This window comes from Labrus mixtus, chromosome 20, assembly GCF_963584025.1.
Source record: "Labrus mixtus chromosome 20, fLabMix1.1, whole genome shotgun sequence".
Taxonomy (NCBI): domain Eukaryota; kingdom Metazoa; phylum Chordata; class Actinopteri; order Labriformes; family Labridae; genus Labrus; species Labrus mixtus.
In genome coordinates, this window is record NC_083631.1 from 14390055 (window position 1) to 14412128 (window position 22074).

Below are 22074 nucleotides of genomic sequence, written 5' to 3' on the forward strand. Positions count from 1 at the left end.
ATGTATTTAGACTAATAACGATACCAACAAATGTAGTTGTAATTCACATTACTATATTTATAAATGTTGACTGTTCAGTGGTGTAATCTAAAGATAATTAATAGAGTACTTAAAATTATAACTTACTGTTAGATTGTCCTCAGTTAGACGGAAATACTGTCCCGTTGTAACAATGAGCTCATAAAAACTGTGGTAACTTCTACTCCTAAGAAGGACCAGTCGACAACTTTATGTCTAGATATTCACGCTTTATATTGAAAGGTAATAGTTACAGAATATGAACGAGACTGCAAGTGCTGCAATCAAGGGTAAAAACCGAGTGACGTTCATGTGCACATCAGAAAATAGGAAAAGCCATACTTCGACGAAAACTAATAACCTTGTTATTTATCATACTCACGTTACAACAAAACATTTGTTAATCAACTCGAGCAGTTCTATACAAAATAACTGTGACGTGCGGTAAACAGTGTAGAAACAGTCCGTAGATAAGAAGGGAATTCTTGATAAGTAATAACGACCTTATTTCACATAACAATTAATATTTCGTGATAACTTGTATTTAAGAGAGCAATAATCATTTACTTTCATACATCTGCGTCATTGAAGTGATATTGTGTCAACATTTTTGCATTGAGGATAAATCCTTTATTTTCTGTCTTTGCACCATTTATGTAAAATCTCAACAACTCTGCTAATGAAAAATCTAAAACCAAAATAATTTGTTCTTTTTACACAAAGCCGTTGTGCTCCCAAATCCAATTGTGTCGACAGCACTTGAATGCAGCATATGAGCTCACAGGTAGCGGAGGAAGAGTCTTAGCAGCGTGGATATGTCGGACCCGGCGGCGCAGGCCTTGCAACCCCGGCTTCTTCAAGCCCAGTCTACTGGGTCAGCTGGGTCCAGTACTGCCGCGACAGGCTCCGGGGCAGCAAGTAGTGACCCGGCGAGACCGGGACTGAGCCAGCAACAGCGTGCAAGCCAGAAGAAAGCCCAAGTGCGAGCGTTCCCACGGGCGAAAAAGCTTGAGAAACTTGGCGTATTCTCCGCCTGCAAGGTAGCTAGCTAAGCTAGCCAAAGTTCATCACAACAAAGCACTCCTCGGTTCTATTAGTACTTGTCTATAGGTGGCCGCAAATGACAGCGTAGTCATGCATCCATTAGCATAATAATAAACAGATAGTACAGTACCCTAGCTTAATCGTTAACTTTTGTAGCTAGCTAGCTATCAATACAGTCTCCTCGACACTTGTTATGCTTAGCCTTTCGGAGATGCCTGCATTACCATCCATCACAAATGAACAGTTTACCCATTAACTGAGTCACAAAGCCGCTGAGTGTGTGTCTAACTTGATTTTACTGGTGTAAACATGTTTTGTTTGTTCCCAGGCAAGTGACACCTGCAAGTGCAATGGATGGAAAAACCCAAATCCACCATCAGCCACACGTATGGACCTGCAGCAGCAGGCAGCCAGCCTGAGCGAGCCGTGCCGCAGCTGTGGACATGCTCTGGGTACAAACTAACCCACCTCCATGTATACAGCCCAGTGGTTCTACTTATAGCTTATTGCAGGGATGCTCCATTTCACCATGTCGTTGACATCTGTATGTTTGCACGTTGACTATGTGTGACTTATTGATGCCTTGTTTACAGCTAATCATGTGTCCCACCTGGAGAACGTGTCTGAGGATGAGATTAACAGGCTGCTGGGGATGGTGGTGGATGTAGAGAACCTCTTTATGTCTGTGCACAAGGAGGAGGACACTGACACCAAACAGGTCTACTTCTACCTTTTTAAGGTGAGCAAAATGGTATAACAGGGGAAAACGTTCTACCAAAAAGGTTCGAGTCCATGTACGTGGTAATGTTAGGCACGTTTAACATGTATCATCATTCAACAATTAACACTTTTTTTTTATTTTAACCCCATGCTTTCAGCTGCTGAGGAAATGCATTCTGCAGATGAGCCAGCCAGTTGTCGAGGGATCCCTTGGAAGTCCACCGTTTGAAAAGCCCAACATCGAGCAGGTAAACACGAACGTAAAAGCATCGGCTTGCACTTCCTTTCTCTAAAGATGGGCATGCCTCTCGTTTGTGTCTCGTGCTCTCCGCCCCTTTATGCATTGTATAGTTTTGTATTGACAATAGATTTTTTTCTCTCCTTTTCTGAAGGGGGTTTTAAATTTTGTTCAGTATAAGTTTAGCCACCTGGCACCAAAGGAAAGGCAGACCATGTTTGAGCTGTCAAAGATGTTCCTCTTGTGCCTAAATTACTGGAAGCTTGAGACACCAACGCAGTTTCGCCAGCGCACCCAGAAAGACGATGGAACAGCATACAAGGTGGACTATACCAGGTGAGTGTGGATAATGCTGTTAGAGAAAGCGTGCGTTATGTTTTAGTTTTCTGTGTTGAATGCAAACGCTAGTCTTTACGTTATGAATGTTTTTACGTGTGACTTCCAGGTGGCTTTGCTACTGCCACGTCCCTCAGAGCAACGACAGCCTCCCGCGCTATGAGACCACTCAGGTGTTTGGCCGCAGTTTGCTGAAGTCCATCTTCACTGTGACCAGACGGCAGCTGCTGGAGAAGTTCAGGGTGGAGAAGGACAAGCTGCTACCAGAGAAACGAACCCTCATCCTCACACACTTCCCTAAGTAAGGTCTCACTCTCTGTTTTTACCTCTCTACAGTTTCTCCAAGTTCTTGGAGTTTGCAGTCCTTTAAAACTAGGAACAAATATAAACAAGTATCAGCTTCTCCACTGGTTTTGCCCCCTGCATAATTTCTCTGAATGATTCTCTGATTTATATACTGGTATTTATTCACCACTGAAGCTCCCATGTTGTAATCTGTTTACTATAAGTTTGTTTTGCTTCTCCTGCCTCTGTCAGTTTTTGCCTTTATTATAATATTTGACACTGAATGTCTTCAGGTTTTTGTCTATGCTTGAAGAGGAAATCTATGGGGAGAATTCACCCATCTGGGAGGCCGACTTCACCATGCCGGCTTCCGATGGCACACAGCTGGGGCATCAGACAGGTGAGGCTGGCGTCTGGCCTGATAGGCATTTAGATGATTTCAGTTGGATGAAACCAAAACATGCATAGAAAATATATGAAGATAGATAGATAGGTAAATATTATTATTATGTTTAGAGTAAGGCAGAAGTAGAGATATGTCTTATGCTTTACATAAATACAATGTAATTATTACTATAGATAAAGGAAACATGAAACAACATGAATGTCTTTGACAGTGACAGTTGAGTTGTATGGTTTGTATTAAATGGTTGTACCTTGGTGTCTCTTGTGGCAGTGATCAGTCCGGCTGCAGTGTCCGGCTCCCCCGCACTGCCAAAGGGTCTGAGCAGTATTTCCTCTCTGGGCAGCATGGATGCTGCAGGTGCAGAGCCAATCACAGGTCTGTACGCCCCGCTCTGCTTCTTAGAGTCACACATCTCTACCAGACTTTAAGTAGCCCCAGTAGCTTTGTGGAGTTTTTTTTTTTTCAATTGAAACTAGTAAAGCAGTGAAACATGGCTGTGACGACAGACGCTTTAAATTTACTGTACTGTACTGTAGAATATTTGTTGAAAAATGTGCATTTCCCAGCTGATGATAGTAACCCAAAGCCTTACAAACAACATCCATGCAGATTGGCTGCATGCTTATTTTAGTTTCTCATGTTTGTCTGTTCAGGAGAGAAACGCAAACTTCCCGACGCACTCACCCTGGAGGACGCCAAGCGGATCCGTGTCATGGGAGACATTCCAATGGAGCTCGTCAATGAAGTCATGATGACAATCACTGACCCTGCTGCTATGCTCGGACCAGAGGTAAGTGGTTTACTCTCAAGTGACTTATAAAAGCGGATTGGTTCAGACCGTAGTACTCAAAGTAATATGTTTACGCTGTTAGACTAATCTTCTGACGCCTAACGCTGCCCGTGATGAGACTGCCAGACTGGAGGAGAGGCGGGGCATCATAGAGTTCCACGTCATTGGAAACTCGCTTTCCCAGAAGTCCAACAAAAAGATCCTGATGTGGCTGGTCGGCCTGCAAAATGTCTTCTCTCATCAGTTACCTCGCATGCCCAAAGAGTACATCACCCGGCTGGTGTTTGACCCGTAAGTAAGAGACCTCTCACAACCACACGATACATGTGTCCAGGTGCTGGCATGTGTTCTGATTTCTCCACCTATTCATAGAAAGCACAAGACCCTCGCCCTCATCAAAGATGGCCGCGTCATCGGTGGCATTTGTTTCAGGATGTTTCCCACTCAGGGCTTCACAGAGATCGTCTTCTGTGCCGTCACATCCAATGAGCAAGTCAAGGTAAACATTTCCTCTGTTTGCTGTGGCGCCAATCCAAAGAAACAAACACGGTGCTTTTCAACATTGTTATATTAGTTGGAACTTCTTTTGCACAGCTGGTGGCCGAGATGTTTTTTACAAAAATGTTACAAAACATTTTAAAGCTACATGTAGCAACGTCAGTACAAATGGAGGGCATATGAGTCTTAATGTTTGGTCAAAGGCGGCATGTCAGAGAAATTTGATCAGCTGCTGTTTCAGTTGTCCATTAAACAGACCTTTTTTTAATACCGTTGTCCTGAATGGCCATGTAACAACTGTCAGAAATATTTTTGGATGTTTGCACAAAAAAAAAAAATACAATTAAACATGACCAGCAGGTAGAGCTGGAGGGCAAAAAGTGTTCAGGGAAAGTAGCGTCCACCTTTTGAAAACACTGTAGAACTGCAGCATGGGCTTTTTAATTTTCCATCCCTTGGAAACGATGCATGTTTACATCTCCTGACAACCAAACTAAAACAGAGATATTAAGATAAACTTTAAGTTTTGGACACTTGCAACCCTTATAGAGCACACGGGACACTATTTCAATCCCTTAAAGGGGAAAGAGTCCTTCCCGGTGTTACGGTTTATAGAGTAACCGTGTTAACTGGTGACTTTGAGCTGAATGCAGCTGTGCTTGATGTATGGAAACGGTCCTAACAGGTGACTCTTCGTTTTGCTTTTCATTAAAGATATTTCTATTAAGTATTTTTAATATTATAATGATAAAAAAAATAACTGAACAAAGGGTCATTTGTTGGGACACTTTCAGTCCAATTTGTCTGTAAGTCGTCAGTAAACATGCTCACTCTTTAAACCATAACACCAGAATGTTACTTCAGTCATTTTTGCTTAAATAAGTGGAGAATACTTTCCCTTTCACCGCTGTAGGATGAAAGTCTACAAAGGTAAAAACAGCTTCAAGATCCAAGCAGCAGCGAGTGCTAATTAGCGCACATTAGCTTGTTAACGTTACCTATTCGTATCAGGATCCCCTGCCCTGCCCCAGAACACTGAGTTAACACATTATTTGACGCCAGAATTTGGAGAAGATCGTTCTTTTGTTTCCCTCACAGGGACAGTGGTGCGTCCAACAGCAGTAATCCACAATCTCCTCTGTTTGTGTTTTCTTTAAATGATTACATTCTGTAGAAGTAGAAACCTGGTTTGTCTCCTCGTCGATTAGTGCATCACATGCATCAACGACGACTGTCTTTCATTTGAAAAGTGTAAAATAAAAATGATAAAAACGCACGTAGTAACACATGGATGACATCTCTGTAGAGTTCAGTGGTAGGAAGCCTTTCTAGCCTACCAGGTGGCGGCTTTGAAATCACCTTGAAATCATCTGACCCTTTGATCATTAAAAAACACATCATGTGGAAATATTCAAATGGTATCTTTTATTTTTACTGCTGTTTTGACAATGTCCTGCCTTTGTTCTTTTAACATTAGGGCTATGGCACCCACCTGATGAACCACCTGAAGGAGTATCACATCAAACACAACATCCTCTATTTCCTCACGTACGCTGACGAGTACGCCATCGGCTACTTCAAGAAGCAGGTACCTCAGCCGTTAACCGCACATTAGTTCTGCCCCAGTTCTCCCCCTCCGTCTCGCCCTCTCAGTAGTTTGTTCTCTCCTCGCAGGGCTTTTCTAAAGACATCAAAGTGCCGAAGAGTCGATACCTAGGATACATCAAAGACTACGAGGGAGCGACTCTCATGGAGTGTGAGCTGAACCCCAGAATCCCTTACACCGAGCTCTCGCATATCATCAAGCGACAGAAGGAGGTATGTGAGGCTGAGGCGTCATCCCATTAAAGTCTAAACGGATTCTGCTGTGAATCTGTGTGTGTTATTTATGAATCCTGTTGTTACAACAGATCATTAAGAAGCTGATTGAGAGGAAGCAGAGCCAGATCAGGAAGGTTTACCCAGGTCTCACCTGCTTCAAAGAGGGGGTGCGACAGATCCCAGTGGAGAGCATCCCAGGCATAAGTCAGTGTTCGATTTGTGTACAATGGAAAAAAGAAAAAAAAAAGATACAAGTTGAATTCATCACATTACTCACATGTCTTTTTTCTTCCAGGAGAGACAGGCTGGAAACCCAGTAACAAGGACAAAGGGTAACCCTTCAGCATGTTTGTTAATGCTTGTGTGCTGTTGAGGTGTATGTAGTTAATATTTCACTTCCTATCTTCCACATATTTTGTAGGAAAGAGGTGAAGGATCCTGATGTGTTATACAACATGTTGAAGAACCTGCTGGCCCAGATAAAGGTAAAGGGCACCTGTTCAAACACACACACACCCACACATACCGCAGGAGTAACAATAAAACACTCACCAGGACTTTTTAATCACCAGACTCATCCTGACGCGTGGCCCTTCATGGAACCAGTGAAAAAATCAGAGGCTCCAGATTACTACGAGATCATCCGCTTTCCCATCGGTGGGCAAGCATCTGTTTGATTAAACTGCAGCTTCCCCTCTTCCTCACTAAGTTATAACAGATCTAAATCTCCTCTCCTGTCCCCCACAGACCTGAAGACCATGACAGAGAGACTGAAGAACAGATACTACGTGACCAAGAAGCTTTTCATTGCCGACCTGCAGCGGATCATCAGCAACTGTCGCGAGTACAACCCGCCAGACAGCGAGTACTGCAAGTGTGCCAACACCTTGGAGAAGTTCTTCTACTTCAAATTAAAAGATGGAGGCTTGATTGAGAAATAGACTTTTCTACAGAATTATTTAACAGACGAAAACATGACTTTCACAGACGCGGCAAAGACACTGAGACGGAGCAGATCATGAGGAAGACATTGCTAGCCATTGTCACATCTGAGATAATAAAAGGGTATGCACTCCAGTGACACATTGTACAGGGGAATTGTTGGACTTGAACAAATATAACATACGAGTGTTTGGAATTATCAGAGCCAGTTAAGTTACAAAGTGTCAAAATGGCATTACCTTTCTCAAGGTTATCTTCAATCTTTATTTTCCGGTTCTCACAGCGAGTTCATAATCTCCATATACATGTTAGAGGTTCATTAAGTGTACCAAAGTTATAGGTCCAAGTCATAACAATGCCACACTTCCCACGGTTATTGAAAGTGACCTGTTTTTTTTTTTTGTGTGTGTGTGTGTGTCACATTTATTGTCGTTTGTTCATTCCAAGTTGCTTTACGACTTGTCACTCAAACAGATGTTTATGTAGTGTAGAGTTGTCATAGAAACTGGACCTCGGGACCTAAAGCCACGTTGCCTTCTGTTACTGACAAACACTTGAACATATCCCAGCCATCTTCAAGGGTTTTATGGAAGACAAGATACTCAAAATGTTCGGTATTTTTGAAAAGATTCCATCAGTTTTTAAGTTAAAAAGAAAGTAAAACAAATGTTAATGAGGTGAAAATACTGAGTATTCTCACCTCATTAGATGTTTTTTATTTCATTTACCTTTAAAAATACTTTATTCTCTTGTACTTTTTGGTCTGAAAAAAAGAATGAATTCATGATTTAGGCTTCAGGACAATTATTTCCAACATTCTTCTTTGTTTAGTAATTATCCAAAGTGAAGCATCACAGCTCCACAACTGGACTAGTTTGAGACACTGCTTGTGATGGACTGGGCATTTAATTTTTTTGAAGCACTTTTGTGCTAAACAAAATAATTTCCCCGATCGTTGCCTTCAAGAAAACAGTGTTGTTTTGAGCTGAGGACAACAGAACATATACTTTATTCATACATGAAACATACTGCTCATACACCTGGTTTTATTCCAAACCATTTCCGATGAGGTCACACAGTAGTGTAGCTGTTACTGTGTTGCAGGTCATACTGTATTTGTTAGCATAGATGTGTTCTGTAGTACGGTCACTTCCACAGCTGCATATTTGTCACAGATCATTTGGATAGTTTGTGTTGATGAGACCAGCATCTGTAGAAGTGTGATCACTCTGGTTTATTGAAACTACCCCACACAGTAAGTGGACATTAATGCATGGCAAGCCGTTTACAGATCTAAACAACTTTCAACATTTAGCTGCTGTGTTTCTCAGAGTGTTACAAACATTGTAATGAAAGCATCTTTGTTCAGCAGTCTGTGTCAAAAGGAGTGCGTCCTGAGACACATCCACTTCTAATATGGGAAGAAGCGGTCCCATGCTGGTTGAGCCTGCTTGTTGAATGTCCCATTGACTTTTTGTACGTTTGGTAGTGTGTGTGTGTGAGTATGTTTATTTTGTACTTGAATCATGACTAGCTTTGAATCAATGAAGTGATGTCAATGTTGCATTATTCAGGGTTGTCAATAGCATACTTGTTCCTCAATCTACCTATGCTGCATTTCAGATTTTCTAAAAAACAAAAAAAAGGTAAGTGTGAGTGAACTTTCACCCTGTTGGAGGACGGCTACTGTCTCTAGTTATGAATGCCATTTACTGTAACTGTAATACTATTCATGACAATAAAGGTTTTTTTTTTATAAACAGTTGTGAGGATACATCAGTTATTATTCCTTAGAGGCGTGAACTGGAGTCACTGACTTGGAAACTGCTCAGTCATCAATAGAGATTTGGGGATTTCCGACTCAAGAAACAAAGAAAGAAACTTACATGGCGACTTGAATATTTTCACAACAGAACTTGAAACAGGAAAGTTACCACACGTTAACCAGCAAATAAGTTCAAGTTTCAGCCCTACTTTTTGGCCTTTATTAGTTGTTAAATGTGGTCAGTTGAAGAAATATAACTATTTCTTACGTGAGTGATAATAGGCACTGAATTTATTTCTTTTTTCACGCCGTAGTGTGTTTGCATAAACTGTTCATTATTGATAGAGTTTTCAAAATAACACCAATTTAAAGTAAAGCCCACCTAATTCAGATTTTGGATTCATTAGATGCCATATTGATGTATGACATTTTAAAGCATGACTAAATGTTACAGAGAAAGTAGAACTGGTTGACAGCTACAATTAGTGTTTGTCTAGAGATTCACTTTCATATTTCTGTAAAATGTAGAGGTATGCACGTTTGTTTGATTACCAAAAAACACTTCTTTAGTGTAGCAGCAGTCCCTGTGTTTCGCTTCTGTGACGTAATCAAATAAGCAACAGGCGGGGCCTGCTTAGGGTACACTGTACAGGCTGCAGAGGCCTGTCCCTTTTCAAGCCCAATGAAAATGCAGCATACTGTTAGCCACAGTCGCTGCATAATGAACTCTATCTGTTGTTCCTCCAGAGCCTCCCTCTGATGGGCCACCTTACAGTTTCCCTTTCGATTCCGGGTTTCTACGTCACACCACTGATCTGAACAGAAATTAAAAACCCTCCGCCTGCCATATGTTGTGACAGTGGACGAGGAGAGACTGAGAAACACACAGCTGACTGGTGAGATAAAAAAAAGTCTTTACGATTCACTCAAGATATTGACTTTCCTGTCTCTCTCTGTAACTGCACTACCCTAGGAAGACTTTTTGATGTTTCTGATTTAAGTTTGGCAGTGGATAATATTTAGAAAGTATGATGTATTGTTTAAGTCTTTTCTAAATTTTAAAAACAATGTGTCTTTCTGCTGTGTTGTCAAAAAGGAGAAAGGTGCAGAATGGCACATATTGAACTGTATGGGTACCAGGAGGAAGTTGTTGAAAGGGCTCTCCAGAGGGAGAACATAATCATCTGGCTTCCAACCGGAGGTGGGAAGACTCGTACTGCTGTGTATGTGGCCAAGAAACATCTGGAGACCACGCCGAAGGCTAAAGTCTTGGTCCTGGCAAACAAGGTAGACACAGTGCACATAAACAGACAGATTACTCAAAGTGCAAAGTCTGTTTTTGTTTATTGTTTGTTGTTAATGACTTTAACTGTACAGGTTCACCTTGTAGACCAGCATTATAAAAAGGAGTTCAAGCCTCACCTGGGCAATGACTACACTCTGGCGCCAGTCAGTGGAGAGAGTCAGGAGAAGGACTTCTTCGGCAAAGTGGTGGCGAGATCAGACGTGGTCATCTGTACAGCCCAGATTTTGTACAATGCTTTGACAAACATGGAAGAAACCAAACATGTTGAGCTCTCAGGTCAGTGAAAGGGGGCTTAAACATGCTGAATCGTGATTTGTTTTCTAGTTGCCCTAAAATGAACTTAAACCTTTGACGCATTCATGGTCCTTTACAGATATCACTCTACTGATAATCGATGAGTGTCACCACACCAACAATGATCATGTCTACAACCAGATCATGGCATGCTATGTGGAGAAAAAATTGAAAGGAGAGAAACCGTTACCACAGATCCTCGGGCTCACTGCATCACCGGGGACGGGGGGCGAAAAGATCCTGTACAGAGCTGTGGATCATGTGCTGCAGGTCAGGGTTTAATAATTCACCTTCAGATAATCATTTTTCATTACTGAGCTGTGGCTGCTCGATTATGGCAAAAAATCATTATCACAATTATTTTGATTGATATTGAGATCCCGATTATTAAACACTATTACTCATTGATTTTACAACGTCTGGATCGCTTGCATTTATTGAACTTGAACATTTTAACACTTGAATTCTGAACACTTTGAAAGTAAAAATAATAATCTATAATAAGATTGAGAAGTAGAACGAAAGAAAATTACTGAACTGTGATTTTGATCAAGTGGTGATGAACTATTGAGGCCAAAATATAACAACAAACACTTGTAATTGAAATGTAAACTCATTTAATTTCCCTGTCCCAATATGAGTCATCCTGTCTGATCTTCCTCAAGTCTCTTTCTCGACTTCATTTACATCTTTCTCTCCCTCTCAGATTTGTGCAAATCTTGACTCAGCCATAGTTTCAACAAAAGACTGTATGCCTGAGCTGAAGAAGAAAGTGCCCCGGCCAGTAAAGAGATTCAACATTGTGGACAGAAGGCCTGAGGTAAGATGTTTTTTTTCTTAAACCAACTATCTGAAACATTTCTTCAGACAAGCTGTCGAAGACAGTAAGTGAAACCTGAATTACTCGTACTAAGACCTAACATTTCTCTTGTAGGATCCATTCGGGGATCATCTGAAGATGATGATGCAGCAAATCCATGAGTTCATGATCGTCCCTCAAGACTTCACACTGAGACAATGTGGCACACAAGAGTATGAGATGGATGTGGTGTTGCTAGAGCAACGAGGTAAGAACACACTTTACTTTTATGATGTAAAGCTATTAGCATGTTCCTTAAGAGGGAAACGAAGGTGTGTGGATGCAAACACATGATTTGTTTGTTTTGTTTAGGAGTGAAAGACAGCAACAGAATGTTAGCAAGATGTGCGCTCCACCTCAGACAGTACAACGACGCCCTGCTCATCAATGACACCCTAAGAATGATCGATGCATATCGCTCTCTGGTGAAGTTCTACATCCCCAAGATGGACACAGCTTTTGACGGAACAGACATCTTCCTGCTGGGACTTTTCCAAGGTAGAAATAAATGCTATTTTTATTTGCATGTTTGGCCTCAGGAGTATTAATTATATTAACACGATGCTTTAACTTTTTACTATGCATGCAATAATTAATAAAACTACCACTACAGAGAATCAGGTGGAGCTGAGGAAACTGGCAAACAATCCCGTCTACGAGAACCCGAGGATGTCCAAACTTGAGAGCGTCCTGCTAAAACGCTTTGATCCAAGTTTGCAATCAAAAGGGATCATCTTCAGTAAAACCCGTCAGAGCACGTGCTGCCTGAATGACTGGGTCTCCACCAATCAAGCCTTACAGCAAGCTGGCATCAAGGCAGCCATCCTCACGGGGGCCGGCAACAGCGCCAGCCACATGACACTGGTGTGTTGCTACATTTGTCTAACATATTAGCTACAAAGCATCCCCACTCAGATACTATGCACTTATCTATCGGTGTGTTTCTGTTCCTATGACTTAGTCCTTTTATGCTTTTATTTTCTTGCAGAATGAGCAGGAAGACACGATCCGCAATTTCCGCGACGGTAAACTAAACCTCCTGATCTCCACCAGCGTCGCTGAAGAAGGCCTCGACATCCCCGAGTGCAACCTGGTGGTCCGCTACGGGCTGCTCACGAATGAGATCGCTCAGCAGCAGGCCAGCGGAAGAGCCCGAGCGAGAGACAGCCAGTACTCAGTGGTCGCCGAGGAAGGAGGGCCAGAAATGCGCCGAGAGAAAACCAATGAATGTCTGGAAGAGCTGACTGGACAAGCCATTGCTAAGGTCCAAGAGATGAACGTTGACGACTTTCGCAGAAAGGTGAGAGTGTGGTTACTCTTTGATTCTTCATCCTTTACTCTCACTGCCTGAAGTATCAACTTTATTTCTTCTTTGTTTCCAGATAGCTCAGCTACAAAAGAAGACAGTTGATGAAAGAAAAATACAAGAGAGACTAAAAAAGGAAAAGAGGAGCCGCATCGCTGCCTCCAATGTCCAGCTTTTATGCCGGAACTGTTTAAAGCCTGTGGCTTCCGGCAGTGACATTAAACTCATTGACAATGTACACTACGTCAATGTCAGTCCTGAATTTAAGTGAGTTTAAACTCTTGTGTGGTAGAAAAGTATCTTGAAGATATTACAAAATGTTTCTTTAGCTAATGATGGCTCATCTCTGCTCCAGGAATCACTACACGGTCGGTGAACAGGTGATGCTAGAAAAGACCTTTGAGGACTGGGAGCCTGGGTGCATCATCAGCTGCAACAGCTGCAGCGAGGTAAAATGAGCCACCAGCCAAATATTTATTTAAACCCCGAGGGAGGCAGTTAACAAAGATAGCTGTTTAATGCTGTTGATGCTCATATTGGGGCCCTGGTTTCATTTCTTTTCTTTGAATTTACAGCGCTGGGGATATGAGATGAATTACAAGAAAATCGGCCTGCTGCCCAATGTGGCCATTAAGCACTTTGCCCTGAAGACCCCTGAAGGCCAGACACTCAAGAAGAAGTGGAAGGATGTCCCTTTCACTGTTGAGGAATTCAGCTTCAAAGAATACTACGAGGACAACTTCTCAGACCTCTCTGATTAGGTTTTATTGATCATTACTTGATTACTATGTTACTATGTCTCTTTACTGAATATATCATTTTCTTTTCTAATATTAACACTGGCTAGCATTAAATTGTGCTGCTGGGCCGGGGGGGGGGGGGGGGGGGGGGGGATAAACTAATTATGCATCGTTCATGCTTGATATTAGCATGACAGATTTGTTTACACCCGAGGTTCTAAGACCTTTTGCATAACTTTGAATGTCTTCTCATTCATGTGAAGTCGAACATAGAAACAAAGCACATGAACTCTGCTGTTACATAACCCCTGAACCCAAACTTGTCATGTCCTCACATGGGAGGATTCACATTGATCCGTCTTTTAGCTACATACACATGCATAGCGGGTATCTATTAAGAATTAGAAATAATGAACAATATTTTATATGTACCCATCAACATCTTCAAATTAATTTTAAATACACTTCATTGTATTTACATCCTCTAGAAAAGACTTTCAGGTTTTCATTTGCTCTTATTAACCACTAGGTGTCAGTGTTGTATTGCAAATCCAGTCAGGCACATTTGTTTTCTATCTCTGTCACCTCTATTGACTCTTCTTCTCCAACTGATGCCAAAGATAAGAGAAGTGAGTTGATATCATACTAGAAGAATAAGGGTATGGGGTTTTTCAAACTTGCCATATATTCTGCCGATGTACCCATGAGCAAGGCACTCTGTTCCCAAGCTGCCTCATTACAGCCTCTCTTTTGGGGCCTGTTTGTGATGATTGGATACAGCCTCCAGATGTTCAAACATGACACCTGGAAAAGAAAAATGTATTTTTTTTTTTTTCAGAGATTATTACTGGAATAAACAGCAGTCTCTTTTTCGTGGAACATTGTTTTATTTTTTTCTGGAAGAAAGTTGTAAACAAAAAACACACAATATGCACAGCTTACTGTGCTGCTTCTGCGTCACTGGATCAATACACGGTTGTGCACATCAGCTTGGATCATTCAACACAAAGCGATCTAAATAGATTCACTGATTTATTGTACGTGCAAATAATCCTTTCACACCCTGGATCTGAAAAGAAGTGCTATTGCATAATAACGTCACTGTTCCACCGTATCCTTACAGCTTGATTTTTAGCAATACCCCAGAGACAGATTTAGAAAGCCAATCACAGAAACTGCCTTCACTGACAACACTTACAGTTTCATTTTGCTGCTGTTTGCTTACATTAATTTAACAGCGTATACAGCAGAACAGCTTTAATTATAATGAGCAGCTTCCAAAACAAACCCAGATGATAAATCTAAATCAACTGGAAGTCCTTAATTTTAGGCTGGCAGCTGTATGGGGGTGTAGTCACTATTGAACCGCAACACATCTTTGTGGGATTCTCAGGGCAGAAACATGATGAGGTTTGGCTCACTGCGTCACATGTGCCGTAATCCTTTTTTTCGAATCTGGCAGAGAGCTGGAGCCAGTGGTGCAGCCGTGGACATAATCACACTAAAAACAGGCTCTGTTCGGGTGTCATGCCTGCCTCACATTCAGCCGTACAGTGTGTGATTTACTCTGATCTGGCGCAGGCTCTATAATCAACACTGATTACTTCCTTTTACTACCCAGCTCTACACCCCATGCTTCTTAATTGCAATTAGCTCTCTTCTGATATCAAAGCTGCTTGGAGTAGTTGCACAAAGGATAACAAGGTGTAATGAGTGTCAGTGTGTGTAGGTGTGTTTGTTTGAATTTAGAAAATACTACTCACATTTACAATAGATTTTGTGTCACTGGTATCAAGGACCTACACATTTGTCAACTAAATTTATATAACTATATATTTAATGTTACACCTTAGATTGGTAAGTAGCATAAAGGATCTTTTACGTTACAGACACATCATTTTAAATATTAGTAACATATCACATCATTTCATCAAGATGATCAATTCTTACATGATATTGTTCAATTCCTATTTATTTATTTAACATTTATGCATGATTCGACAATAGCAATAGGAAACCTCTTTCTTCCCAGGCAAGTTAAACTAAAGCTATGAAAAAGAACACAAATTACTGCTGAAATATCAGTCAATAAATGGACTAGTTAATTCAAATATTTGAATTGTATTTTTCAGCAAAAAGGCCAAAGCATAGCTGGTTCTTGCATCTAGACTGAAGCTATTTTCCCCATTTTGTTAGGTGTAACAGTTCATTTATAATCGTTGGGTTTGGGCCATAGACTGTCATAGACTGTAAGGTTTGGGCCTGTTGGTTAGAAAACAGGACAGGTTAACTAATATGTCACATGTTCTTTTGGAAATAAGAATGGGCACATTCACCATTTTTTTTTTTTTTACATTTCGCAAACAAATTATTATTTTTTTATTATTCCTCTTTGCTCTCATTAAAATCTAGTAGAGTGTTATCTTAATTTGTGTTTGACAGGTAATGAGCTAAATGGCAAGGGGACCCGGCGACCTGGAAGTATTTCAGGATGCAAGGAAGGCCCACTTCAGCAACCTGTAAAGGCACAGTACATACAGGTGGCATTGTAACTAGACTATGGTGAAAATGCGTCACATTGTGGGAGACAATAATGAAGCTCTTACCAGGTGAGTGTTTCTTGATAAAACTTGAATTGGCGGACGTTAATGGGGCTGTTTGGTTTATTAGTTTAATAACTAATTTCTCTTTTAAAAACGACACATGGGAGTCAAAAAACTAACCTTGTTTGACTCATGGCGATGGTTTCCAACAGTCCGCCGCAGGTGGTCTCTTGTGCTCCAGGTGTTTTTAGCGGTCAGCCGTCTGAACTGTTTTAAAATGCTGTGTTGTCCACTGAGTGCTGTTTATCACCCTTTAAAACTTTCCTGCTGTAAGGAAGCCTGAATAATAAAAAAAAACGTAATCTGGGTGCCTAAATCCAGAGATATGACATAACACATTATGATTGGTTCTACGTTTTGTCCCAGAATGCATCACTTTTAGACTATGTCTAGCACAGGTTAAAAACAACTTTTGAAAAACTGTGTTGCTCACAAAATATATGTCTTCATGTAAAATATCTAGGCTACTTGGAATTGTAGGCTATTAAACAAATCTAAATAGAGAGATATATATTTGGGTTAAATATAGGTATTGACATGTTCTAATAAATATATTGGCATAATGCAGCAAGACAACAGCACTCAAACATTTATCAAATTCAACACATTAAAATTCTGGGTTTTTATCAGAGATTTAACTTTTTTTTTCATGTAGCCTAGTGATAATATTGCTGTTGGTGTTAATATTATTATTAATTAATTAATCTTTTTGACCTGTGGTTGATGCTTGAGGACTGAAGCCTCTGCATGTCAGACACAGCTAAACCAGCACCACTGGTATTCTGTGTTGGTTGATCCTCAACCTCCAGTTTTTTCCCCCCCACATCATTAAGAGGCTAACTTATACAGAAATAGAGGTCTTCTCAAGATGACTTTTAAACCTGAGAGGAAGTGGCCATCAGATTGTCTGACTCAAATTAAACTGATTTATTTAATTCAGAGGCAAAAGATCATGCAGCTAACCTGCTCTTTTCCAATAAGGAAGAGATGTGAGAGCTCAGTGCATTAAGTTTAGTTTTGTAACAACATGAATAGAGGTGGACTACAAAGTCCATCACCAGGTTATGTTTCTTGCTACGGACAGAAGTCACATCACTTAGGTCAATGTCAGCCATACCACACATGAAGTAACACACACATGCACTCACTCACACACAGAGACACAGCTGCTTTCACGTGACACAGACGTTGACAATGACCGATATGTTTAACTGAAGAGCAGGCTGGTCTGGAGGACGGGCGCTTCCTATGGGACGGCTTTACTTGTCGGGCAGCTGTGTGTCTGTCCGAGGGCTTGCTGTGCTGCTTGTCAGGCTCCTTGTCAAGATTTCACTTGACTCTGTTCTCATGGAAGCCGCAGTGGATCAGGGGACTCACAGTGACGATATGATGACATTTTCCGACCATATGTATATTCATGTCTTTATCACCTTTGAATTATTTGTGGTTCCAAGTGGGGATCAGATGCCTCCTCGCTTGTGTGGATGTACAGTATTACTTTGTTTGGAAACTTCAAATCAGGTCAATTGTGTATTTGGGGCCAGGGCTGGCCCATGGCATAGGCAGTATAGACAAATGCTAGGGGGGCCTGCAGTCCATAGGGGGCATCCTGTCACCTGAAATGAGTGAGGAAGAATGTGTGTTTAACAGTCACTTAATGTTATTTTATCTACATCACCTATTTAAAAAGGCCCTATTTTCATGCTCCCTGCTCATTACCTGCTTTTTGTGGCGGAGGGCAGACGAGTTCTCAGAAGTGACTGACACTGATCTTACCGATAAAAATCAGGTTTTAATAAGAAAAGAAAAGCTGTAAAATATAAAGCTGTATGCCAGTTTATGAGTATGAATATTGAATCAGAAATACTTTATTAATCCCAGAGGGAAATTCATTTGGGGCAATATTAAAGCTGCTATAATACAGGAAGTGTGCATCTTTGTTTTTGAGCTTCTCATTTGGTTGAGGATGTTGATCTGGAAAATGGATGCGGGTGTCAGTGACTCAAGAGCTACCCTACCTATTTCATGCAATATAACAGAGCCGATAAAAGAAAGGAAAAAAAACAACAACTTGTCTTCCTGTCTGCCACTTTGTGACGTGGCCTCTCTCTGCTCCTCACTGTGTTCTCCCTTTCCCCGGCCTTCTTTTGACAGAGCTGCCAGTAAGATTTATAGAACAAACAGACCAGGAAATCCCAATAAATTCTTCATCAGCATCTTTGACACCCTCCTTTTGCGGGTAAAATAATTCACTTCAAAAACCGAACACAAGTGCAGCGAAGTACTAAATGTAGTGCCTCAGATATTGACTGTCCTTCTCCCTCTGTCTCTGCCACTGACTGCAGGTTGTGTAGCTCTAATCCCTTTTATTAATCCGTGTTCAGGCAGTTTGAGTCATTCAGGCTGCTCGGGATTATTGAAGCCTTGACAGGGCACAGATTTATTTTATTTACTCTTGCTTACACTGATCACTGGATGATTGAGTTCAGCTATGTTTGCATGTATATGTGACGTATGTGAGGATCAACTGAATGAATCCTTTTTACCCTGACCAACAATGTGGTGGTGAAACAATAAGTCAGAAAAAACATTTGGATCTATTACTGAGGGTGACGGAAAGACTGTGTGCACTTTCTAAATGTCTTATTTTTAGATGAAAAGCTAATCAATACAGAACTTCTAAATGTTAGAATTTAGTACTCAGCTGGTCAGGAATGCCTTGTCAGCATAGACTGTATTTATATAATGATCTTGATATTACTAAAGTCCTTCTCTACCCATAAATTAACATCTTATCTTATCACATTCAAAGTAGGCTTTGATATCAAGAGAAACCATACACATAACAGATGACAACGAGCTGAGTGCATTAAACACATGCATGTCCAAAACAGTCAACAACTGACAGAAAAATGAACTACTTTGACAGGCAGCTTAGTTTTGTCAAAGCAAATAAAATAAATTCATGTTATGTGAAATTTAGAATTTTGTCTGTCTCTTAAACCACTTTTTGTCAGTCTGCCAGTAAAAAAGACAGCAGATAGTTTCACCTAGTATAATAATCTACTATTATTTTACTTAATGGTTAAATGATTTGATTAATCAAAAATAAAATAACTTAAAATATATACAGTATCTTCCTTTCTTTCTTCTATACTGATGCAAATCAGTATAGATGTATTTTCAATGTTTTGAACTGACATTTAGAAAGGGAAGTATAATCAATAGAAGAAATGGACTAAACATTACTTTGGGTTTTAAAAAGTTCTGATGGTTCTGGTCTGGTCACCATTTCACTTTTCTTGGATCGATGCACTGTTGCTGTCAAACACGGTGTCTCGATGTGATGATGGACGAGTGCAAACTGTTGATGTGTATTTAGTGATTTGCCTGAGAAAGATGGAGTGTGTGTTTGCACTTGTGTTTGTGTTAGAGAGACCATATACTGATGGCATAGAATGTTTTTCACTTGCTGATACGGTCGTACATACAAGAGGAAACCAGAAGCATTTAAGTGAAACAGATTGTCCCCGAGGTCAGGGCTGTGAGTATCGATTATTTCATGAAAACTCACCAGAATATGGCAGTCAAAGCTTTAGACATTCAAGCATGTTATTCCCATTACTTTAAAAAAACTAGAAAACAACTTTCAACAGCCTGCGGTCCTGACAATGATTCTTCTGACTGAAGAGAGAAATTATATCAAAAGAAAGAGGAAGAATAGAAAAGGAGATTATAGGAGGGGAAATGAGGAGGGATAAGAATACCTCCGACTGTAAGGGAGTGGGACGTTGAACTACAGAGTAGGAACAGCAACATATGTCCTGGAGAAAGGAATATTGCCCAACAAAAGTGGAGTCATTCATCATCTGTAACCTTGCCAGGCTGGCCGGGGCACAGGACAAACGCCCAGAAATCTGATGGAAACAGAAAGAGACTGTCTCATAAGGCCGCTTGATAAACATTGTTACAATCCCTAAAGCAGCCGAGTCATACTAAAGGCTTGTTTCTGTGTACCAGTTGGAGCTGGAGATAAGTAAAGGGGTCTTATAGCATAAAAAGATTTCTGCAGATTTATGAGGCTCTGGTACAGCAAGGTATTGATCTCTTTCCTCTATCTGAGACAGGATAAGGAGACTGGAGGAAAAGTCTGTGGTTTGCTTAGATTTTATAGTTAAGCTCTGTTGTTTCCACAGTGACTTGCTGTAACTGGAAACCAAGATCAGGAATGCAAACCAGTGCAATAGAAACTTTAGATAGAAAATACAAGAGGTATTTGCAGCAATGTTTATAATATTATCAGTCAGCAAAAGTCCACAATTCTCTTTTGCGTCAGAGTGGTACCAGAGGTCAAAGGGCAAGAAATGGCATGGGCTGAGAGTATAATGACTGTTTGAAATCTGGATAAGAATAGACTCTGTGTTAATCGCAAACATTTCCATTTCCATGCAAAAAAAATTCTACTGCAGCAACCAAAACATGTAACTCCCAAGTTCCAAGGATGATGTTAAGTCCTGTAAAAAAAAAAAAAAGGTGTCTTGTGTATCGGTCATCACTTAGTGTTAACAACATCACCACCTCATGCTACACACTGTGTGTGTTTTTTTTTAAATAACAATAACTCTTTCCAGTGTAGATACTGTGTAATTTTCCATTATTGTATTTTTTTTATTTAACTGATGTAAATATGTTTGATTTTTAACTTCTATTTTTAATCATTATATTCATGTCTCCTGTTTTCTTGAGCTGCTGTAATGCAAAAATTTCCCCCATGGGGGATCAATAAAGTTGATCTTATCTTATCTTAAATGGCTATGAATTTTAGATAACATAAATGGCTTTGCCCTGGTGACTGTACCAGATTAACGGATTAGCTTTGCTAAACTTGAAGCTTGAGTTAAGCTAAGATAGATCTCTTTTTAACCTGTTAATATCGCCATAGTAACTGATGATGCACACCTTTACAGGTAATCGAGTGTTGAATCAAGTGTATTAACTTAAGAATGCAAATCAAAAGTCATTTCCTCCCAGCATTTCTCGCTTGCATTATTTGATATCTAGCACAGGAGAGGCTTATTGGTCGGCTCCACGGTCAAAGTTGTAGATGGCTTCAGGGCGGCTGGCGTTTGAAGAGGAGGCACGTTGGCATCACTCTTTTCAAAATCGTCATGACAGTGAACGTAACAGTCCAAAGTTACAGCCATGCTGTGTGATTTTTCTCTCATTTACATGTCACTCACCTTAAAACCTTTCTCCCAATATACTTTTTCTGTCCTTATCACATTTTCTAAACAGTGAAGCAAGCTCTTATCGTACACTATAGTTACCATGCTAGATATGAAAACAGTGTCATTGCTCTTAAATTTACATTAAATATGATCAAAGCCTTGAGATTGTTTATGGCATATTTTGAGTTTGTCGGGGTAATGTTACATTTAAAACTGAATGTAAAGCAGGTTAATAAGGGCCATTTAGTATTTGTATTAAACATCCTATTAGTAGATGTATCTTTCAATAATCGATGACTAGTCGACTATTAGTTGCATCCCCTGAACCAATTTGATCAATCATTTCCATTGTCATTGTATTAAGCCTCGTCATTATTGACAGCATCATGATAAACATCAACATATCCAACAGCAGCGTATTCCCACATAGAGCCATTGATCAAAGTGGGAGAGCTGCAGGTCTCGGTCTGCAGCTTTGCCTGATAGAGGCACTACATTAACTGTAGGCCATTTTTGACAGATTCCAATTACAAAGAGCTCCGTACCCCCGCCACCACCCTGCCCTGAAAGCAAGCCTCACACAGGAAACTAAACAGCAGCATGGCATCCACACTCCTCCACCTTATCAGTATGTGGCAACTAGCGAGTGTTTTGCCTTTTTTTGTGCTGATTACACAGCATTTTACTAAACAATTGTTCCCATGCACTTTTCATGTTGCCACCCCAACCCCCTTTTTCTTCTGCATCCCTCAAAAGGTCTATTCCTGTTGTTGGTGGTTCAGCTGCTTTTCTCTCCTCTCTCCACAAATGTTAAAATTATAGGTTTTTGTGCCTAAGTAGAAGAGCGAGTCATGCTTCACAAGACGGAGCATAGC

At 40.6% G+C, this 22074-nt stretch overlaps 2 protein-coding genes across 2 annotated transcripts; both read left to right on the top strand.

The window, feature by feature from the left end:
- The first annotated feature begins 771 nt into the window (after nt 1-771).
- On the top strand, nt 772-8858 carry kat2a (K(lysine) acetyltransferase 2A). Its single transcript, XM_061065270.1, has 18 exons — nt 772-1058; nt 1391-1514; nt 1656-1801; nt 1941-2030; nt 2175-2356; nt 2466-2657; nt 2935-3041; nt 3318-3422; nt 3701-3837; nt 3920-4128; nt 4210-4336; nt 5813-5923; nt 6010-6153; nt 6246-6360; nt 6452-6488; nt 6578-6641; nt 6729-6813; nt 6904-8858. Exons 1-18 carry the CDS (start codon nt 834-836, stop codon nt 7095-7097), a joined length of 2394 nt encoding a protein of 797 aa, XP_060921253.1. The 5' UTR covers nt 772-833; the 3' UTR covers nt 7098-8858.
- A 755-nt stretch (nt 8859-9613) lies between these two features.
- On the top strand, nt 9614-14247 carry dhx58 (DEXH (Asp-Glu-X-His) box polypeptide 58). The gene is made up of 12 exons (XM_061065271.1): nt 9614-9759; nt 9960-10150; nt 10241-10445; nt 10543-10733; nt 11170-11283; nt 11398-11530; nt 11635-11820; nt 11936-12186; nt 12311-12622; nt 12705-12895; nt 12984-13077; nt 13204-14247. Exons 2-12 carry the CDS (start codon nt 9974-9976, stop codon nt 13387-13389), a joined length of 2040 nt encoding a protein of 679 aa, XP_060921254.1. The 5' UTR covers nt 9614-9759; nt 9960-9973; the 3' UTR covers nt 13390-14247.
- Nucleotides 14248-22074: the final 7827 nt, after the last annotated feature.